This window comes from Streptopelia decaocto (assembly GCF_964273445.1).
Source record: "Streptopelia decaocto genome assembly, contig: HAP1_SCAFFOLD_51, whole genome shotgun sequence".
Taxonomy (NCBI): Eukaryota; Metazoa; Chordata; class Aves; order Columbiformes; family Columbidae; genus Streptopelia; species Streptopelia decaocto.
The window spans coordinates 174,234-194,403 of NW_028117052.1; the positions used below are offsets into that span (position 1 = coordinate 174,234).

The 20,170-nt window shown below is 47.4% G+C and overlaps 1 protein-coding gene and 1 long non-coding RNA gene across 2 annotated transcripts; one reads left to right on the forward strand and one right to left on the reverse strand.

Annotated features, from left to right (window-relative positions):
• Window positions 1-261: 261 nt before the first annotated feature.
• Window positions 262-1,218, forward strand: LOC309451928 (olfactory receptor 14A16-like; the record flags this gene model as incomplete). Its single annotated transcript, XM_082076625.1, has 1 exon — window positions 262-1,218. The coding sequence occupies one exon, from the start codon at window positions 262-264 to the stop codon at window positions 1,216-1,218; it is 957 nt and encodes a 318-aa protein (XP_081932751.1).
• Window positions 1,219-14,986: 13,768 nt separating this feature from the next.
• Window positions 14,987-16,179, reverse strand: LOC309451927. The gene is made up of 3 exons (XR_014186360.1): window positions 16,126-16,179; window positions 15,346-15,468; window positions 14,987-15,098 (listed from the first exon to the last, which is right to left on the reverse strand). It is a non-coding gene; the product is annotated as an uncharacterized lncRNA (long non-coding RNA).
• Window positions 16,180-20,170: the final 3,991 nt, after the last annotated feature.

A 20,170-nucleotide genomic window follows, 5' to 3' on the forward strand; every position in this document is an offset into this window, starting at 1 on the left:
GATATTGAACTTTTTTATTAATGATGGATTATGTCTGACATTCCCTGTAAATGCTGAAACTGTCACAAACTAGCTGTCAGGTCCCCACTGCAGCAAAGTTCGTTGTTTGGCAGCACACTCAGCCAGCACAGACCAGAGAAAGGGAATGCATTTCAGTTCTGGGTGATTTCTATGAAAAAATGCAGTGGCCATCTCAGAGGAGTCTTCCCTTGTTTGTCATTTCCTTTTTCAAAACAGTGCCTCCATGTCAAGGAAGAGCAAATGTCCAACAGCAGCTCCATCATCCAGTTCCTCCTCCTGCTGTTCACAGACACACAGGAGCTGCAGCTCTTGCACTTCTGGCTCTTCCTGGGCATCTACCTGGCTGTCCTCCTGGGCAACGGCCTCATCATCACCACCATAGCCTGGGACCAGCACCTGCACACCCCCATGTACTTCTTCCTGCTCAACCTCGCCCTCCTCGACCTGGGATCCATCTCTACCACTCTCCCCAAATCCATGGCAAATACCCTCTGGGGCATCAGGGCCATCTCCTACACAGGATGTGCTGCACAGCTCTTTCTGTTTGGATTTTTCATTTCAGCAGAGTTTTATCTTCTCACCATCATGTCCTATGACCGCTACGTTGCCATCTGCAAACCCCTGCACTATGGGACCCTCCTGGGCAGCAGAGCTTGTGTCCACATGGCAGCAGCTGCCTGGGCCACTGGGTTTCTCAATTCTCTGCTGCACACAGTCAATACATTTTCAGTACCACTCTGCAAGGGCAATGCTGTGGACCAGTTCTTCTGTGAAATCCCCCAGATCCTCAAGCTCTCCTGGTCAGATGCCTACCTCAGGGAAGCTGGGCTGATTGTGGTTAGTCTCTTAGTACTATTCAGCTGTTTTGTTTTTATTGTGCTGTCCTATGTGCAGATCTTCAGGGCTGTTCTAAGGATCCCCTCTGAGCAGGGACGGCACAAAGCCTTTTCCACATGCCTCCCTCACCTGGCTGTGGTCTCCCTGTTTCTTGGCACTGGCATGTTTGCCTACTTGAAGCCTCCCTCCACCTCGTCTCCATTTCTGAACCTGATGATGGCGCTTCTGTACTCAGTGGTGCCTCCAGCAGTGAACCCCCTCATCTACAGCATGAGGAACCAGGAGCTCAAGGATGCCCTGTGCAAACAAATGACTGGAGGTTTTCTGCCCATATTATCTTGCATAACAGCAAAAATTTAACTCATTGGAGGCTCAGACTGTTTGCTTCTTTCTGTTGGTGGTGGTGGTGTTGTTTTTTCGATTCTGGTAGTATCGTCTCCTTTCTAATTCACTGTCGGCTTTTATTTTCCAAGCGGGTGTTTGTTTAAATAAGGAGCTGTGCTCTCTGTGTTTAAACAAAATAAAGGGCCCTGCAGTGACTTTTTTTTCCTGAGATCCTACCTGCAAGGCATTTTTGGAGCTCAAGGGACAGTTCCTTTGTTCATGGGTGGAGAAGAACAATGTTCTGTCATGGCAGCACTGCCAGGGAACACCAGCACTTGGTCTCCTGAGTTGTTCTCTTTCCACTCCCACACATTCTTTCTGATCTCTGGCACTGGTGCAAGGCCTGAGTGCTCTGGCAGCTTGGTCACTGCCCTGCTGTGTGGCAGTGCTGTGGCCATAGACAGGGACAGGCAATGGGCATTTCTGTGACAACGCTGGGCTCCATAACAGACTTCCACAAAGAAAGGTGATCTCCTCAGGGCAGTTCCTGAAGATTTAGGTCTTCTTCCAAAGCTTATCTCAAGAGTCTTCCCAAGAAAGTGGCCTGCAGGTCAAAACACCATTGTACAGCTAAACAGTGTGGTGTGCAGGGTTGGAGCACACAAACGTGTTCTCACAGCCAGGCCTCCTGTGACAGGCTTGAAGGACCAGGAGAGCAGGGTCTGGTCTCTGCCCATGTGTGCTGGACACCCTGGGGAGTCTGCCCCAGATCAATTATCATGGAGTGGCCCATTTACTGCCCTGAACAGAGGTGCCTATGTCCGTTGCTAATGAGGTGGGGCATCCCAGAAGAGTTTAGAGTATGGTGACACAGCACAGGGATGAAGTGGTCCCATCCTTTGGGAGTGGCAAAAGAAGGCCAGAGACACACCGTGAATCCTACCTCTGTAAGTAAAAGGGAAAGACTCTCTGAACATCCCTGGGTGCAGAAGAACTCCACAAAGCCAGCTCAGATGTGGAAGCCTGACAGAACCCTGACATTTCTGTGTGTGACTCCAGGAACAAACCCCACTGGCCCAGTGAGATTCATCTCAGCTGCCTTGGACAGGCTCATTGCAAGTGGTCCTGTCTGCTACGTCACCCTTGCCCAAGGTGCTGGATTGTGCTCTCATAAGAACCAAAGCAATCAGAGAGGTTCTGGGATCCTTGGAAAAGACAGATATCAAAGCCATCTTCAAGATAGGCAAGAATAAGAACTGGGTGACTTAGGGGTTGCTAAGCCTACCTCCATCCCTGGGAAGCGGATGGGATATGTTCTCCTGCATCCATTTCCAGGCACTTGAAGGACAATAAAGAGATTGCTGAACCAAACTGGGCAGGGAAAAGAGAGGCATGGTTGTATACATGGAGTTTTTCAAGACCTAAAACATGGTCATGTGCGGTGTCTTTATAGCCAGATTGTTGCTGTCTGGGCTGAAGAAGTGGATGCTGGGTGGGAAGCTGGCTGAACCATCAAGCTCAAACGTCATCAAAGGTACAAAGTTCTCTGTGCAGCCAATTACCACGTGCAGCACCTTTCAGTAACCAGCAGTTGGGTCAGCACTGTTGAATGTCTTTTTCCTCCCCCTGTATGATGTGATGCAGTGCACTTTCAGCTCCTTTGTGGATGATGCAATGCTGGATGGAGGCCTTGAACAACCTCACCTGGTTCACTCTGCCTTGAGCAGGAGAGCGAGATAAGATGATGTTCAGGGCTCTCTTCAAACCTGAGTAATTCTGTGATTCAAAGAGTTTTTCCCTTGGAGAGGTTTTTGAAGAGAGAATAGATGGAGGAAGAAAAAAAAAAAAAAAAGACAGAGAAGGACATAGAAAAGTTGTCAACATAAATAAAGCCGTTCCTGTGAAGAATGTTTCTCCACTCAGATCAGGAGGATGAAATATATTTGATCAGTTTGATAAAACAAGTACACTTGTGTCAGGTCACATCCTGGGCTGTAAGGAGGGCGATGGATGGGGATGGTGTTATGAGGTAATTTGTGTCTCAGAAACTCATTTTCCAGTAAAAAGCCTGTGGCTGTGAAGGGGACCATGGGGTCAGTTCTGGCTCTGGAGGTGACAGACCAGCAGCAGGGACATGGCTGGGAAAGAACCTCTGCACTAGGACAGGCCCTGTCCACGAAGAGGACTTGGAGATGGGCTGTCATGTCCATTCTGCCTGAGTACATGACAGGACAGCAGCTGGTACATGGTCATGTCTACCAGAGAAGCTGAAAGGCACTCATGGGTTTTACAAGATCATGGTGAGGTTACTTCTGTGTGGTGAGATGAAAGAACACAAGAAGCCTGACAGGTTGGGTTCCCTGCTTGAAGGGCAGTTTCTGAGATAGTCGAGCTTTCCATGGTAGTGGGAAAATGCAGGAGAGGGAGAAAAAAAGGCAAGAAGAGCAACTTGGAAGACAGAGACTGAATATCAGGAGGAAGAAATGTCACTGGAAGGGCAGTGCTGTGGTGCAAGAGGTCGCCCAGAGGTAGTCTGGATCAGCCCATGGTTTGTGTTCCAAAGAGCAGCCAGTGAGGGTGCAGACACAGCAGTGAAGGTGCAGAAATGCTGGGGTGAGAGCAGGTGGGGAAGCGAGATGGGCGTCTATAGCCTGCAAGGAAAGAGGGGAAGGTGTAGGACTGTGTGGAGCAGCCGGTGGTGGAAATGGCAAAAGGCACTGTCAAGGCTGGGAGGCATCGATAGAACCCAGGTCTTTGTCCCCTTGGCCTTGGCAGTTGTCTCTCCCACTGAGGCCAATGAGAAAACATGTTGTCCTCATGGCACTGGGGCCTCGTTGCCTCCTTGCAGCCCCATGGGGAAGCTGGAAGTTGTTGTCCCAGTGTTGTCCTTCCCTGGGCCTTGCACACACACATCCCACGGTCCCAGGAAGAGCCCTGAGCCGTGTGTGAGGGACAGGATCCCCCTTCCCATTGCCTGGAGCTCATGGGTCTCCTTTCTGCTTCAGAAAGCAAATCAAAAAGTTTCTCAGCATCAGAGCCACCTGCACAGGGCCTTGGCCCACCTGTCATCACAGCCTCCAACGAATCCCTGGGGAGCCTTTGTCAGGAACAGGCCTCATTAATGCTTCAAGGAACTTTGAAGTTTTGTTTCTGACTTTGCCTCCTTGAGAGCTTTGTTTGTTCTCAGTACCTGAGGTTCATGGACTCAGCCTCAAATGCAGCATGAGCTCACTAAAATGCCCCAAGCTCTCACAAGCCACATCTCCTGCATAATTTTCTTCAAGCTCTACAAAGCTTATAGAGTTAATTAGAGAGGTTTCAGGAGAGCAGATAAAGAGGACATTTTGAATGAGCACTTTGAAGATGTGATAGAAGAATTCTCCAATGGATACTGATGCAGAGTGTCTCCTAAGTAGGTGTGGACAGACAGGAAAAGCAGATTCAGCTCCAGCAGATCCCCACCACAGATGACCTGTGTCCATCAGTGCCAGCCCCTCTCCTCAGACCAGAACAAGAGTCCTGCTCCAGCAACAGAGCAGCCTGACCCAAATGAGTGTCTGCAGAAAGAGGTTTCTCTTCCTGCTGGATTCCTCCCTGCAGGCACAGAAATGCTCCCTTGCTCTTCTCCAGGGACATCCCTTTCCCCAGGTGAGGGTGTCCAGCCTGGCCTGGCCGGCTGGTCCTGGTTCCCTCCCTGTGCTCCCCACAGGGCCCTGAGCTGGCGATGCTGCTCTGCAGAGCGAGGGGCTGTGGTGCCCTGGGGCCATGGGATGACTCTGCTCTGGCCACGCTGGTTGGGCTGGGAAACAGACCCAGCTGGATGAGGATCACTGCTGCTGAGCCCTTTCCATCTTCCCAGCTGGCTCAGGAGCCGAGGACAAGGCTGGGCAGGACCATGGGGTGTCCCTCATGGCACAAAGGGCAGGGGCGGGCTGAACCAGATCCAGCCTCTGGGCTTCCCAAGATGGTGTCCTGTCTATCTTTTGGCATCCTGGCTCCTCACAGCCTGTCCTGGCATTGAAGGGCCCTTGTTACCCTGTGCCCTCCTCAGGTTCACCTCTTCCTCTGGGACACCTTGCATGATCACTCCTTTCATCAGGACTGTTTTGTTTAACCCAGCAGGCAGCTGAACATCACACACAGCCCTTCTCTTACTCCCTCCAGCCCAGTGGGATGGGAATCAGGAAAGAAATAAACATCTTGGGTTAAAATGAAGACAGTTTAATGAGACAGAAAGGCAAAACAATAACAATAGCAACAATAGCAACAATAGCAACAATAGCAACAATAGCAACAATAGCAACAATAGCAACAATAGCAACAACAGCAACAACAGCAACAATAGCAACAACAGCAACAACAGCAACAACAGCAACAACAGCAACAACAGCTACAACAGCTACAACAGCAACAACAGCTACAACAGCTACAACAAACAGCTACAATAAATATAATATAATATAATATAATATAATATAATATAATATAATATAATATAATATAATATAATAATGATAATAAATAAAATAATTATAGTAATAGTAATTATAATAATAATGATGGCAGTAGTAATAGTAGTAATTGCAAAAATGGTAATAATAATAACAGGAGATATAAACCAAGTCACGCACAATGCAATTGCTCACAACCCACTGAGTGACACCCAGCCAGATCCCAAACAGCGGTCCCCCAGATAACTTTTTTCTAGTTTACATACCAAGCATGACATCATATGGTGTGGAACATCCCTTTGGCCACTTGGACCAGCTGTCCTGCCTGTGCCCCTCCCACCTTCGTGTGCATCTCCAGCCTCCTTGATGAAAACTCCTTGGTTTGGTATAAACATGGCTTAGCAACAACCAAAACACCCCTGTGCTATCAACATTCTTCTCAGATTAAATCCAACACACCGCACTCTACCAGCTACTAGGAAGAAAATTAACTCTCTCCCAGCTGAAACCAGGACAGTGCCCCCCCCTTATTCTGTACCATCTGTGTTGTGCCCGGGTCCCACACTCTCCAATACATTCCAGGTAATCAACAGCACTTTTCCTATCTCTGGATATACACACAGATCTCACTCCTCAGCCTATAGGCCACGCCTCTAAAATGTCCAATGAGTTCACGTGGTCCATGGCTTAGGGCTCCAGGGGTCATAAGAGTCTTTCAGGACAGGAGAGATGGTCTTTGCTGTTGGACAGTTGTGTCCTGTGTCCAGAGCTCGTAGCTGGTGTATCTGTCACATCCAGGGACAGTGTGTGAGTCTGGGTGGGCAGCGAGTGGCACCTCAGGGAGATCCTCTGACAGCGCCTGGCAGCTCCACTCCTCTCCAGGATGCATCTGCCACTGCTGGTGGGACAGCGCCAGGCAGATCAGTCACAGACGTGTCCCTGTCTTTTTGGATGTGTGCGACCAAGAAGGGAGCTCTTCATCCAGGCCTTGGAACCTGACAAATCCCCCTGGGACCCTGAGCTAAACCCCAACCCTAACCACTTCCACTGACACCACTCCCTAAGCCCTAACCCTAACACTTATCCATCCCTTACCCTAACCCTAATCCTAACCCCTGCTCTTAAAACTTACCCTACACCTAGCATTCACCTAAAACTAACCCTAACATTAACCTAACCACCACCCTAACCCTACCTCTTAGCCCAAAATCTAACCTAAACCAAACCCCTCCTAACCCTAAAACTAACCCTAACCCTAGCCTTCCCCTAACTCTTACTTGAAATATCACCCTAATGTTACCTCTATCCCTAACCTATAACCCTATATCCCTATAACCTATAACCCTAACCCTAAAAGTAACCCTAACCCATCATACTAACACCAGCCTTAAACCAAACACTAACCTAAACCAAGCCCTAAACCTAAATCCTAACCTGCAACTCTTACGACTGACTCTAACCCTAAACTAACCCTAATTCAAACCCTAACCCATTATCCTAACCCTAAAGCTATCCTGACCCCTAACCCCCAAACCTAACCCCTTACACTAATCCTAATGACTTACACCAACACTACCCCCTAACCACTAACCAGAATTGCAACCCTTAATGCCAACCCCAACCTCCATCTCCAATATAAGTCTAAAACCTAACTCTGACCATTCCACTATCACTACTGCCTAACACTAACCCTAACCCTAATGCTAACCCCATCCCTAACTCTAACCTAAATCTAAAGCTAAAACGTAATTCTAACTCTAACCCAAAACATAAAACTAACCTCTAACGCTAACTCCAACCCTACATTCTAACCCTCTTCTAAACCTAATCTAACTCTAATACTTACCCATAATCCTAACTCTAACCCTAACCCTAGTCCTACCCTTCCACCCTAATATTAAAACCTAACTCTGACTGCTTACGCTAACACTATTCCCTAACTCTGAAACCTAATGCTTAGCCCTAACACTAACTATATCTTAACACTAATCTAATCCTAATTGTAAACCTCATCCAAAGCGCTAACCGTAAGTCTAACTGTAAACACCATCCCCTAACTCTAATCTAACCCTAACCCTAAATCTAATCTGAAACTTAACCCTAATTCAAACCCTGAATCCTAAAACTAACCCCTAACCTTAACCACTTCACTGACACAACTCCCTGGCCTCCAAATATAACCCTAACTGTAAATCTAAAACTAACCACTAACCTTAACTCTAACTTGAACACTAACCATACCCAAAATGTAAATCCAAACCCTAACCCGAAATCTAACCCTAGTACCTAATCCTACTCCTAACCACTTCCACTACTCCGTAACCCCAACCCGTAACACTAACCCAACACTTACCAAAAGCCTAATCCTTATCCTAAACCCTAACCCTGAATCTAATCTGAACCCCAAACCCCTGTCCCAAAACCTAACTCTACCTCTAATCCCAAACCCTAACTGCAACCCTAACCCGTCATTCTAACCTTAACCCTATCCCCACTCCTAACCCTACCCCCTTACGGTAATCCTAACCACTTATAATAACGCTACTCCCTAACCCCTAACCCCAAAATAAACCCCTACCACCAACCCTAACACTAACCTAAAACTAATCTAACTGTAACCCGAAGCCCTTACCCCAATTCCAACCCTAACCCTAACTCCTAACCCTAAGCCTAACCCTAACAGTAAGCCTAACCCTAACCTGAAAACTAACCCCTATCCCTAACTCAAATGCCTAACCACAAGCACTAACCATAGGCCCTTACCCCTAAACCTAACCTGTACTCTAATCCTGACCCTGACTCTAACTCTATTCCCTAACCCTAATCTAAACCTAACCCTAAACCTTATCCAACACTAACCCTTATCTAAATGATAACCCTAGTGCTAACCCTAACTCTAAATGCAATCCTAACTCTTAAACCTAACTTAACCCTTAAACTAAGCCCTAACTTGTACCCCAACACTAACCTTAACTGTAATTCCTAACCCTAACTCCAAGTCTAAACCTAAACATCTAACGCTAACTCTACCCCTAACCAAAACCGTAACACCAGACTCTAACTCTAACCCTTCCCCCAACTGGTAATGCCAACTCTAACCCTAACCATCATCTAACCCTAGCTGAAACCCTAGCCCTAAGTCATAACTGCTGACCCTAACACTATCCTTAGCTATAATACTAACTCATCTCCCTAATCACTAACCCTTCCCCTAACCCATAAAACTAACCCCTAACCATAACCACATATATGAACATTCCTTGATAAACCTCCACCCTGATCCTAACCTCTAAGCCATAACTCTAACCCTAACCTAATCTCTACCCCCATCCCCAAACCCTAACCCTATTCACAACCTAATCCTAACTGTAAGCCTACCCCCTAACACCTATCCCTAAAAAAATCTAACCATAATGCTTAACCCATACCCTCACTCTAATCCTAAATCAAAGCCTGAGTCTAAGCCTAAACTCAAACCCTAACCCTACCTCTAACTTTAATCATAAACCTAAATCTAAATCTAAACTTAACCCTAACCCTACCCCTGTCCCTAACCCATAAACCTAACCACTTCAACTGACCCTAACACTACACCCTAACCGCGAAACCTAACACTATTCCAACACTTACCCTAACCTTAATCCTAACTCCTACCACTAATTCTAACCATAAATCTAAAACTGAGCCCTAACCCTGACTCTAACAGTAACCCTAAACTCTAACCCCAATACTAAACGCTAAGCCTAACTTAACACTATCACTAACCTAACCTTAATGTTAAGCCGTAACTAACCTAACCTAACCTAACCTAACCTAACACTAACACTAATTCTAACCTGAAATCTACACCTAACCCCTAAATTCACCTCTAACCCATGTAAACCTCATCCAAACCCCTAACCATAAATCTAACTGTAAACACCATCCCCTAACTCTAATCTAACCCTAAATCTAATCTGAAACTTAACCCTAACTCAAACCCTAAATCCTAAAACTAACCCCTAAACTTAACCACTTCCACTGACACAACTCCCTGGCCCCTAAACCTAACCCTAACTGTAAATCTAAAACTAACCACTAACCCTAACTCTAACCTGAACACTAACCATACCCAAAATGTAAATCCAAACTACACCCTAACCCTGAAACGTAACACTATTCCAACCCATACCCTAACCTTACCCCTAACCTCTACCACTAACTCTAACCATAAATCTAAAACTGAACCCTAACCCTGACTCTAACCCTAACAGCAACCCTAAACCCTAACCCCAATCCTAAACTATAACCCTAAACTAACACTAACCCTATCACTAACCTAACCTTAATGGTAAGCTGAAACTAACCTAACCTAACCCTAACCCAGACCCAACACTAACCCTAATTCTAACCTGAAATCTAAGCCTAACCCCTAAATTTACTCTAAATGAAACCTTAAACCTAAACATAACCCTAATCTAATCCTAGCCCCATTTCTATCTCTAGCTCCTGAACCCAGCCACCAACCATAAGCACTTATACTAAAATTAACACTAACCCAACCCTAATATCTAACCCTAACCATTAACTCAACCTCTAAGCCTAATCGGAAAGCCTAACCTAAGCCTATCTCTAATCCAATGCTAAATCCTAACGCATCATTCTAAGATAAACTTTAACCCTAAACCTCTATCCCAAAAATAACATTAACACTACCTCTAACCCTAACCCAGTGTCCTAGCCCTAACCCTTCAATATAAATCTAAAACCTAAACCTGACCATCCAAATAACAAAACTCCTAACCCCAACGTCTAACTCTAATCCAAACCTTACCCCAACCCTAATCCTAATCCCTATCTTTAACTCAAATCTTAACTCTAAGTCTAAAATCTAAGCCTAATTCTAATCCTAAATCTAATGAAAATTATAATGGTAACCCCTAGGATGACCTCTAACCCTTACCCTAACCCTAACCCTAATTCTAACTCTAACCCCTAACACTCACCCCTAACCTAAACCTAATTATAACTGTAATACTTACAAATAGTGCTAACCTTAACCATATTCCTACCCTTTCCCCCGAAACATGAAGTCTAACTGCTTATACTAACACTATTCCCTAAACCCTAACCTTAATCCTTACCTCTAACACTAACCCTAATACTAACCTTTACCACTAACCACATCCCTACCGATAAACCCTAAACCTAATCCTAATCAAACCCTAATAATAACCCTAACACTACCCCTAACACCTATCCCTAAATCTAAACCTCTAATGTTAATCCAATCACTTACTGTAATCCTAAAGCAAAGGCTAAATCTAAGACCAACCTCTAGCCCTAACTCTAAAACTAATTCAATGCCCTAACCCCGATTCTTACCCTAAACCTTAATCTAACCCTACCCCTAAATCTAACCCCAAAACTTAACTCTACCCCTAAGACAACTCCGGAACCCCTAACACTAACCCTAATCCAACCACTACCCTGAACCAAATCCTAAAATTTAAGCCTAAATGTAAACCTAAATACTAATCCTAAATCTAATCCTAAAATTTAAGACAAACCCCTAACTCTAACCCTAAGACTAACATCACATAAATAGAAATCCAAACCCTAACCTAACAATACCCCCAACCCAAAATCTAACGCTAACATCAAACCCTAACTCTAACCTTTCTCCCTAACTGGTAATGCTACCCAATAACTGACTCTAATCTAACCCTAAAAGGAACTATAACCCTAAACCTGAGTCCTAACCACTTATCCTAGCCATAATTTATCCTTCAATCTAATCCTAATTCTTCTCCCTAATACCTAAGCCTAACACCAACCCCCTAAAGCTGACTCTAAAGCTCAGCCCTAAACCTTAACCCTAACCCTAGCCAGTAACCATCAATCTAAACCTCACCCTTACTCGAGCAATAACCCCTAAACCCTGAAACTAACTCTACCTAACCCTAACCAGTTCCACTAACCGTAACACTGCTCCCTAACACAAACCGAACACTTATGATAACTCTAATGCTAACTCCTAACACTAACTAAAACCTTAATGGTAAGCTTAAACCCTAATACTAACTCTAACCCTAACTTGAAACCTAGTCCTAACACTAAACCTAAACCCTCACCTTAACCTAACCATAACCCTATCACTAACCTAACTTTAACCACAACCCTTAAGCCAACCTAACCCAACACTAGCCCCAACATGAAATCTAACCCTAACCTGACCTCTAAACAGAATCCTAAGCCTAACTCTAACCCTAACTCTAGCCTCACCCCTAAACCTAATCTCCTATGCTAATCTTAACCATTTACAATAACATTACTCCCTAACCATGAACCCGAACCCCTATCTCCAACAGAATTCTAAAACCTAACCCTAACCACCTTTTCCAACACTACTGCCTAACCCGTAAACTTTAATCTAACCCTTACCCTAATCCTAATTATATTTCCTATCCCTACCTCTAACCCCAACCCCTAAATCTTACCCCAAGCCCCAACTCTACACCTAAGCTACTCCTAACTATGTCCACTAACGCTACTCCCTCAACCCTAAGTCTAACCCTAAATTCTACCCAATTCTCTTCACCCTAATGGAACACTAATGCAAACCCCTAACTCTAACTCCAACTCTAAACCTAATGCTTAGCCTTCTTACTGTAATCACAAATCTAAGCCTCAACCTAAAACCAAACTCTACCCCTAACCCAAACCCAAAAGCCCTAACCTTAATTCTAACCCTAATCCTAATCAAACCCTGACCCTACCCCTAAATCTAACCCTAACCCTGACTCTAAACATAACTCTAACCCTAGCCCTGCGTCCTATAACTAACCCCTAACCCTAACCACTTCCACTGACACTACTCTCGAACTCCAACACTAATCAAATCCTACCCCTAATACTTGAACAACTAACCCAAACCCCAATGCAAACACATACTCGAACCTCAAACCCTACCTCTCAGACTAATCCCTAGCTCCTAACTCTAGCACTAACCATAACTCCTAACCCTAAAGCCTAACTCTAACACATACCCCTAATCCTAAACCTCATCTAACTCAAACACAGGAATTCTAACCCTAACTCTGACCCCTTGCCCTACGTTTAACCCTATTTCTAACCCTAAATGTAACCATTCCCCCTAACCCTAGCTCAAACCCCTAACACCAAAATCTAACCCCACCCCCTAATTCCTAAGCCTAACCCTAACTGTAACTCCTAACACTTACCTTTACCCTAAATCTAACCCTAGACCTTAACCCTACCACGTAACCCTAACGTAAACCTCATATAACCCAAATACAAACTCCTAACCCTAACCCTTAACGCTATACTCTAACCTCTTGCCCAAAGTTTAATCCCAACTCTAAGACTAACTCTAACCCAAAACCTGACCCATAACACTCACTCAAAACCTTAACCCCAAACACTAACCCTAACCATGTTCCCTAAGCCTATCCCAAACTCTAACCCTAACTCTAGCCCCTAACCCAAAACCTTATCTAACACTAACCCTCAACCTTATCTAAAACCTAGCCCTTATCTAAATGCTAAACCTAATCCTAACCCCAACTCTAAATGTAACCCTAACTTAACCCTTAAATTAAGCCCTAATTTTTACCCTAACTCTAACCTTTACTGGAAATCCTAACCCTAAGACTAAACCTGAAACCTAATGCTAACTCTAGCCCTGACCAAAGCCCTAACACCAAACCCTAACAATAACCCTAATCTTACCCTAAGCCTAACTATAACCATAACCCTAAATCCTAACGGCTTACTATAACCCTATCCTTAACTCTACTTCTAACTCTAACCACAAAAACAAACCCCTAACACTTATTCTAAACCTAACTCCTAAAACTTAACCCCAACCCTAGCCTGCAAGCCTCATTCTAAACCTCATACTTACTTTAACAATAACCCCTACACCTTAACACTAACCCAAATCCTATCCCTACAACTAAAATTAATTCTTTTCCCAAAGGCTAAGTCTAACCCTACCTCTAATTAGAACTCGAAAACTAACCACTAACCCTAATCGCAAACCCTAATCCTAACTATAACCCTAACCCCTAAACCTACCTGTAATCTAAACCTAACCTGAAACCTTACCTAATACTAACTCTAACTCTACACCCAAACCCCTAACCTGTATCTAAGTCTCATCTTACACTTTATCTCAACCTAACACTAATCCTAATCCCTAACTGGTAACTCTAATCCTGACCCTGTGCTTTACCCAAAGCCCTATCCCTACATCTGATGAAACACTAGCCCCCTCTGACGCTAATACAAACCTACTCCTAACCTGTAGCACCAATTCTCAGCCTAACATATCCTCTAACCCTAGCCCCTAACCCTAACACTGAAACCTAACCCTAAACACTAATCCTAACTCTAAACCTAACTAATACACGCTAGCCAAGAAACAATCACCAACAAATGATAACCCTAGGCAAAATTCTGATCCTGGTCCTAACCTCTAACCCCAGCTCTACCCCAAATTCCAACCCTTACTCTAACACTCTTAACCCTAACCACTATTCCAAACACTACCAGACCCCTAATCCTAACCTCAAACCCAAAATTTAACCATTTCCCTTATCCCCAAACCCTATCACTAACTACAATGCCAATTCCTCAACCCTAACCCTACCCTAATCCTAACCACTAACACTAACTCTAAACCTAAACCATAAACCTACTTCTAGCCAAAACCCAACCTTAACTCTGTCCCTACCCCTATCCCTAACTACTTACCATAATACTCTTCACTAACCCCTAACACTCATCTAACCCTAAGTCTAACCCTAGCACCTAACAGCAAACTGTAGCTCTAATCCTAATCCTAACCCATAAACCTAACTTTAACCCTATCACTAACTCAAACCCTAAACACTAAACCTAAACCCAAGCCCTCATTCTATCCCTTACCCACAATCTGTAACCCTAATGCTAAACCTAATTCTAACCCTGAGCAGCACTCTTAAGTCTCCTCCATCTCCTCTTTTTCTTCCTCTTGAGGGGGCAGATGGGCCCTGTGTCCAGACAGGTCCTGGGGCCTGACACTTGCACCACGGGCCTGATCTTCGGGTGCTGACAGCTGGGTGCCTCCCTGCCACCGCTGGGACCCTTGCCTGCCACCTCCTTCCCCGCAGGGGACACTGAGCCCTCCTGTGAGATACTTCTTCTTCTTCCCTGGGGGCTGGAGACTTGATCCTTGTCCTTCCCAGCCAGAGCACAGGGGCTGCTGTCTGCTCCACGGTGCTGCTTACACTGACACTTTTTGGAGGAACCAGGGGTGACCTGGCTGGGCTCCTTCTCGCTGCTTCAGGGAGGAAGGTGGTGTAAAGGGTGGGCAGTGGAACAGCTGGTCACGGGGAGGCTGGGAGCCAAAGGGCTGAGCTGAGGATGAAGCTGAAGGTCGGCTTTTCATGATTTGGCCAATGGAGAGCAGATGAGGACAGCCTGCAGAACAGGAAAAGAGGCTGACATGATCTGAAGGCCAGGTCAGGAGCAGGAGCCCCCCTCTTCCTCCACACTCCACAGTGCACAAGCACAGCACCCAACTGCCACCATCTTAGCCAATCCAAGAGAACAGGACAGGTGGCTGCTGAAATCACTACCCCAGGCCACCTGCCATGTCAGACAGTTGCCTCGTGGACTACTGGCCTTGCTGCCGTGCAGGAGCCTGGGAGTGACTGGCACCACTTACCTCGACTTGCCAAAAGGCCAAGGAGTTGGGGTGGGTGGTGTCCATGGGGTAGCTGTGGTTGGCCAGTTGTGAATGAGGTGGTGTGCAATGGTCACTTCTGCTCACCTTCCACAGGATGCTGCGCTGCAGTTATTGACATGAAAAAGAAAAAAACAACAAACTTGGTGATCTAAAGAAAAGAGGTTTTCATAAGCCAAGAGAAGAAAACAAGAAGGTGAGCCCAGAGAAAAAGGAAGGGTAAAGACACAGAAGGGGAGAGGAAAGTGGGGGGTGGTCAACAAATCAGAAGTGTTTTCTCTTAGAAGCAGAAATGAAAAAAAGGAAGGAAGGAAATTTAAACAGAAACCCCAGCGCACTGTCCTGAGCCCTGGTTGCACAGCGGCACCCATAGGGCCGGTCCCAGCCCCTGTGTGGGGAGGAGGAGACTCTGCAGCCTCCAGCTGGGGAGTCACCTGCTCCCATCGCCCCAGGGGACAAGACACTCAGAGAAGATTGGTGAGGCCACCCCGCTCCAGGGACTGGCACAGCCGCCCCTCTGTCCTGAGCAAGAAGACAGGAGGCGTTTCTCCAGCCTTAATCAGGGATGGGAACAACAGCAGGGACCTGGCTCTGTACCCCAAACCAGAGCAACTGCTGCAGCCCTGGGGCTGAGGGGCTCTCCCTGTCTGCCTCCAGCTTAGCAAGACACCCAGCATCCAGTCTACACTCTCCCCAACACAATCTCCAGCTCAGAAGACATAAGGCACCTGTCAAAGACTCCAGGCAGAAGCTCAGACTCACTTTTTGGTAGAAAGCACCAGCTTCATGGCTGGTGGTGGTGACATGGTGATGTTCAGCTCCAGAGCAGTGCTGGCCAACAGGGAGGATTTCAATTTTGCCAATTTGGAGTCTTGGGTGCAGCCATCTTGGTGCTGGAGCCAGTAGGAAGGTCCATGCCACAGTCCATTTCCTGAGAGGTGCAGAAGCTGCTGGTTCCACCCTGGGCCTTCTGGGATGCTTTGGGCAGATCCCCGCTGTGCTGTGCATTGGGCTGGCAGCACCGCTGCTGCAGGAGTCCCTCTCCAGGGTCTCAGCATTCTCCCCACTGCCCCTGGGCTCCTGGCTGGGGATGGGCTCCAGCAGCAGCTTGGGTGAGGTAGGTGGCTGCTTGCTCTCCCAGGAGCTCTGCCAGGACAGCTCTGCTTTGGCCCCACTTGTGCTGCTGGTGTTGCAGGAGCTCTGAACTGTTCTGGGCACAGGAGGCAGCTGCAGGAGGACGAGCAGCTTTTTGGGCCTCCAGGCGGAATCACTGTGCCAAGGACACAGGGTGATACTGCAGTCCCATCCCCTCCAAGCTCACACAGCAACTCTTAACTGAGCAGGATCCTTCCTGCAAGTCATCCTCCCTCACACCTGTCCATTGGGTGCAGTGCCTGCCTCCCTGCCAAGCTGCAGCACACCTGCCCTCGCAGAGCAGGCAGAGGGGCAGCAGCTCCCTGCAGCTCTGGCCCAGAACAGCCTTCAGGACTCACCTGGCCTGTCACTGGTGAAGACATGGGTCTGTTGGTCACAGCTTTTTTCACCTGATCAGAGACGCTGGCCCTGAGAGATAAAACAGATCATGAGCACAGGGCCACAGACTGCACCAAACCCCTGAGCCTGACCCCAGCCAGGCACTGGCCAGCATGCCATGAGGGACGGCTGTACTGTCCCCAGTCCCGTGGAGCCTCAATGGAGGAGTCGTGGCTCATGCTCAGGCAACAGGCTCTGCTCTGCCAGACAGAGGCAGCACAACAACAGAAGCTGCTTCCCTCTTGCCTGCACCCTGCCTGAGACTGGCAGTTACGCAGCCTCGAGAGCAGTAACGGTGCAGCTGCAGGAACATCCCCTGTGAGAGCACAGCTCCCCCCACCCACACCCTGCCCCACTACCTGATCTCCAGCACCAGGTCCAGGAAAGGGTCAGAGGTCTCCCAGATGCTCTTGCACACTGAGAACTTCACTGCAAAAGCAAGAGCAGTAAGCACACCCTGGCACAACACCCGCACCCAACACCACCCCAGCACAGCACAGGCAGCTGCTGTGTTCCCCCTCTCCAGCTTTCGGCTCTGGGATGCCAGCACCAGGATTCACAGCATGCAACTCCACTGTGTGCTGGGACAGCAAGTGCTGCTACATAACTGCCAACATGGGCTCCTCAGCTGGTGGCAAAGAGCTGGGGGCCCCCAGCCAACAGCTTTTTTCATCACTACAACACACACCACAACCCACAGGAACCACAAGACTGACCAGCTGCACCTCTGGGTAAGTTACACACACGCAGCAGTTTTCCCAAAAGATTTTTACTGCAAGGCTCTCAGGGAAACCGCTGCCCTGAGAGTCACAGGCCCAGGACCTGGCAGCCAGCGCTCAACACGGAACCACAGGGATCCGCCAAAGATCTGGTGAACCAGCATGGTGGCCTGGGTCTGGTGATCCAACCTGGTGACAGCAGCACCAGAGCTCACACTGCCCCTCCCCAATGGCCACCCTGTCACCCACCGCTGCGTCCTCAGGATCCAAACCCATCCCAGTGGCAGCTCCTCTCTCCCTTCCCGTCAGGAGCATCTTGCCAACATTTATCCAGCACTTGCGGTGGCCACTGACCAGGCCTGGAGCTGTCAGGAGAAAGGACTCCCTGGAGCTCACCCAGCTCTAAACTCAGCCCCAACTGCTGCTGGCTCGGCAGCCGGCACTGCGAGCAGCGCAGAGATGGAGCAGTTGGCAAAGAGCTTTGCAAGGCAGAGCCCTCTGGGGCACAGCACTGAGGCGGATCCACTTCCCCTCTGCGTGACTGAGCGTCAGCCAAGAAAGCAGCAAGCTAAATTTCACAGAAACAGAAAATGAACATGTAAACGCTCATTTGTTCCAAGGTCGTACCTGTGGGATCGCCCCGAGGCTCACGGACAGACTCAAGTTCAAGAAGTCAAGTGGCCGCTGCCTACAGGGACAGCTGGAAACAAGCAGAAAGGAAAAGCGTTTCCATTTCACGTTGTGATCTACCTTGTCCTCAGTGACCTGCAGTGCCTGGACGGGGGTCAGGCAACAACATGGGACCCAGACGCATGCTGAAATTTCCAAAGCTGCAGAGGGGCTGCAGATCCCTTGGCTGGGACCTGGCAGCTTCCAAACTACTGTGACCAGGCCACATGCAACACCCCTCAAGGACCAGATGGACAAACATGGGGGCTCTCAGGGCCTTCTGACCAGGACACCTCTCACACACACAAAACGAAACCCACACTAAGTTGGGAGCATGGAGCACCAGGGCAAAAAATGATCATCCATGTTTCTTCTAGCAAAGAACCTGCTGGCTACTGCAAGGCTCAACTATTGCAGGAAAATGTTAACAAATAATAAACCAAATATTAGCAAATACACAGTATCACAGTATGTTTAGGATTGGAAGGGACCTCAAAAGATCATCTAGTCCAATCCCCCTGCTGGAGCAGGAACACCTAGGTGAGGTCGCACAGGAACATGTCCAGGCGGGTTTTGAATGTCTCCAGAGAAGGAGACTCCACCACTTCCCTGGGCAGCCTGTTCCAGTGCTCTGTCACCCTCACTGAGAAGAAGTTTTTTCTCAAATTTAAGTGGAACCTCTTGTGTTCCAGCTTGATCCCATTACCCCTTGTCCTATCATTGTTTGCCACCGAGAAGAGCCTGGCTCCATCCTCATGGCACTCACCCTTTATATATTTATAAACATTAATAAGGTCCCCCCTTAGTCTCCTCCAAACTAAAGAGACCCAGCTCCCTCAGCCTTTCTTCATAAGGGAGGTGCTCCACTCCCTTAATCATCTTCGTTGCCCTACGCTGGACCCTCTCCAGCAGTTCCCTGTCCTTCTTGAACTGAGGGGCCCAGAACTGGACACAATATTCCAGATGGGGTCTCACCAGGGTGGAGTAGAGGGGAAGGAGGACCTCTCTCGATCTACTAACCACCCCCCTTCTAATACACCCCAGGATGCCATTGGCCTTCCTGGCCACAAGGGCACAGTGCTGGCTCATGGTCAAAAGGCCAGTGACCAATGAAGACTGAACACTTACCCCTGGGATTGCCCCCAGGCTCAGGAACAGGATTACACCAAGAGGCTTGATCACCATGGACTGCAGGAAGCAAACAGGGAGTCAAACACGGGTCAGGAGCTTCCATGGCAGGTTGTGATCTCCTTCTTCCTCAGTCACCTGCAGTGATGGGAGGGGGTGAGGTAATGACACAGGACACATACAAAGGTGTATGTTCCCACAGCTAGAAATGGAACATGGGTGACCTTTTTGCTGAGACCTAGCAGGTTTTCAGGCAAATGAATATTCATTACTTGTCTGTGTAACACCACCAAGGCACAAAAAGTTTTTGGAAAGCCTCTGAGATTATTGTGAGTACAATCACACACAAATAACCTATTAAAACGCGAGTGTTTATTCCCTCAAGCAGACAGACAGTGACAACTTACCTCTGGGACAGCCCAAGGCTCATAACCAGGATCCATCTGAGAAGCTCGATCAGCTCTGCCAATGCCATGGCCTGGAGTCAAGCACAGATCAGAGAGGTTTCCAGGCTCACAGAGCAATACTCCTGCATTTTGGGTAAAAGAGGACATAAAGAAGAGAGAAAAACAAAACACAACACAACATATTTAGGACAACAATGCCCATATATTGCAGAGAAATAGCCGTATTTGGGGAAAAAACTGGAAAAATGACAAAATATTCCACATATTTGGGGGCTAAATTGGCCAATACACGCAAAAGATTCTGAGTATTTGGGCAAAAAGTGGCCAAAAGAGACAAAAACATCCACATTT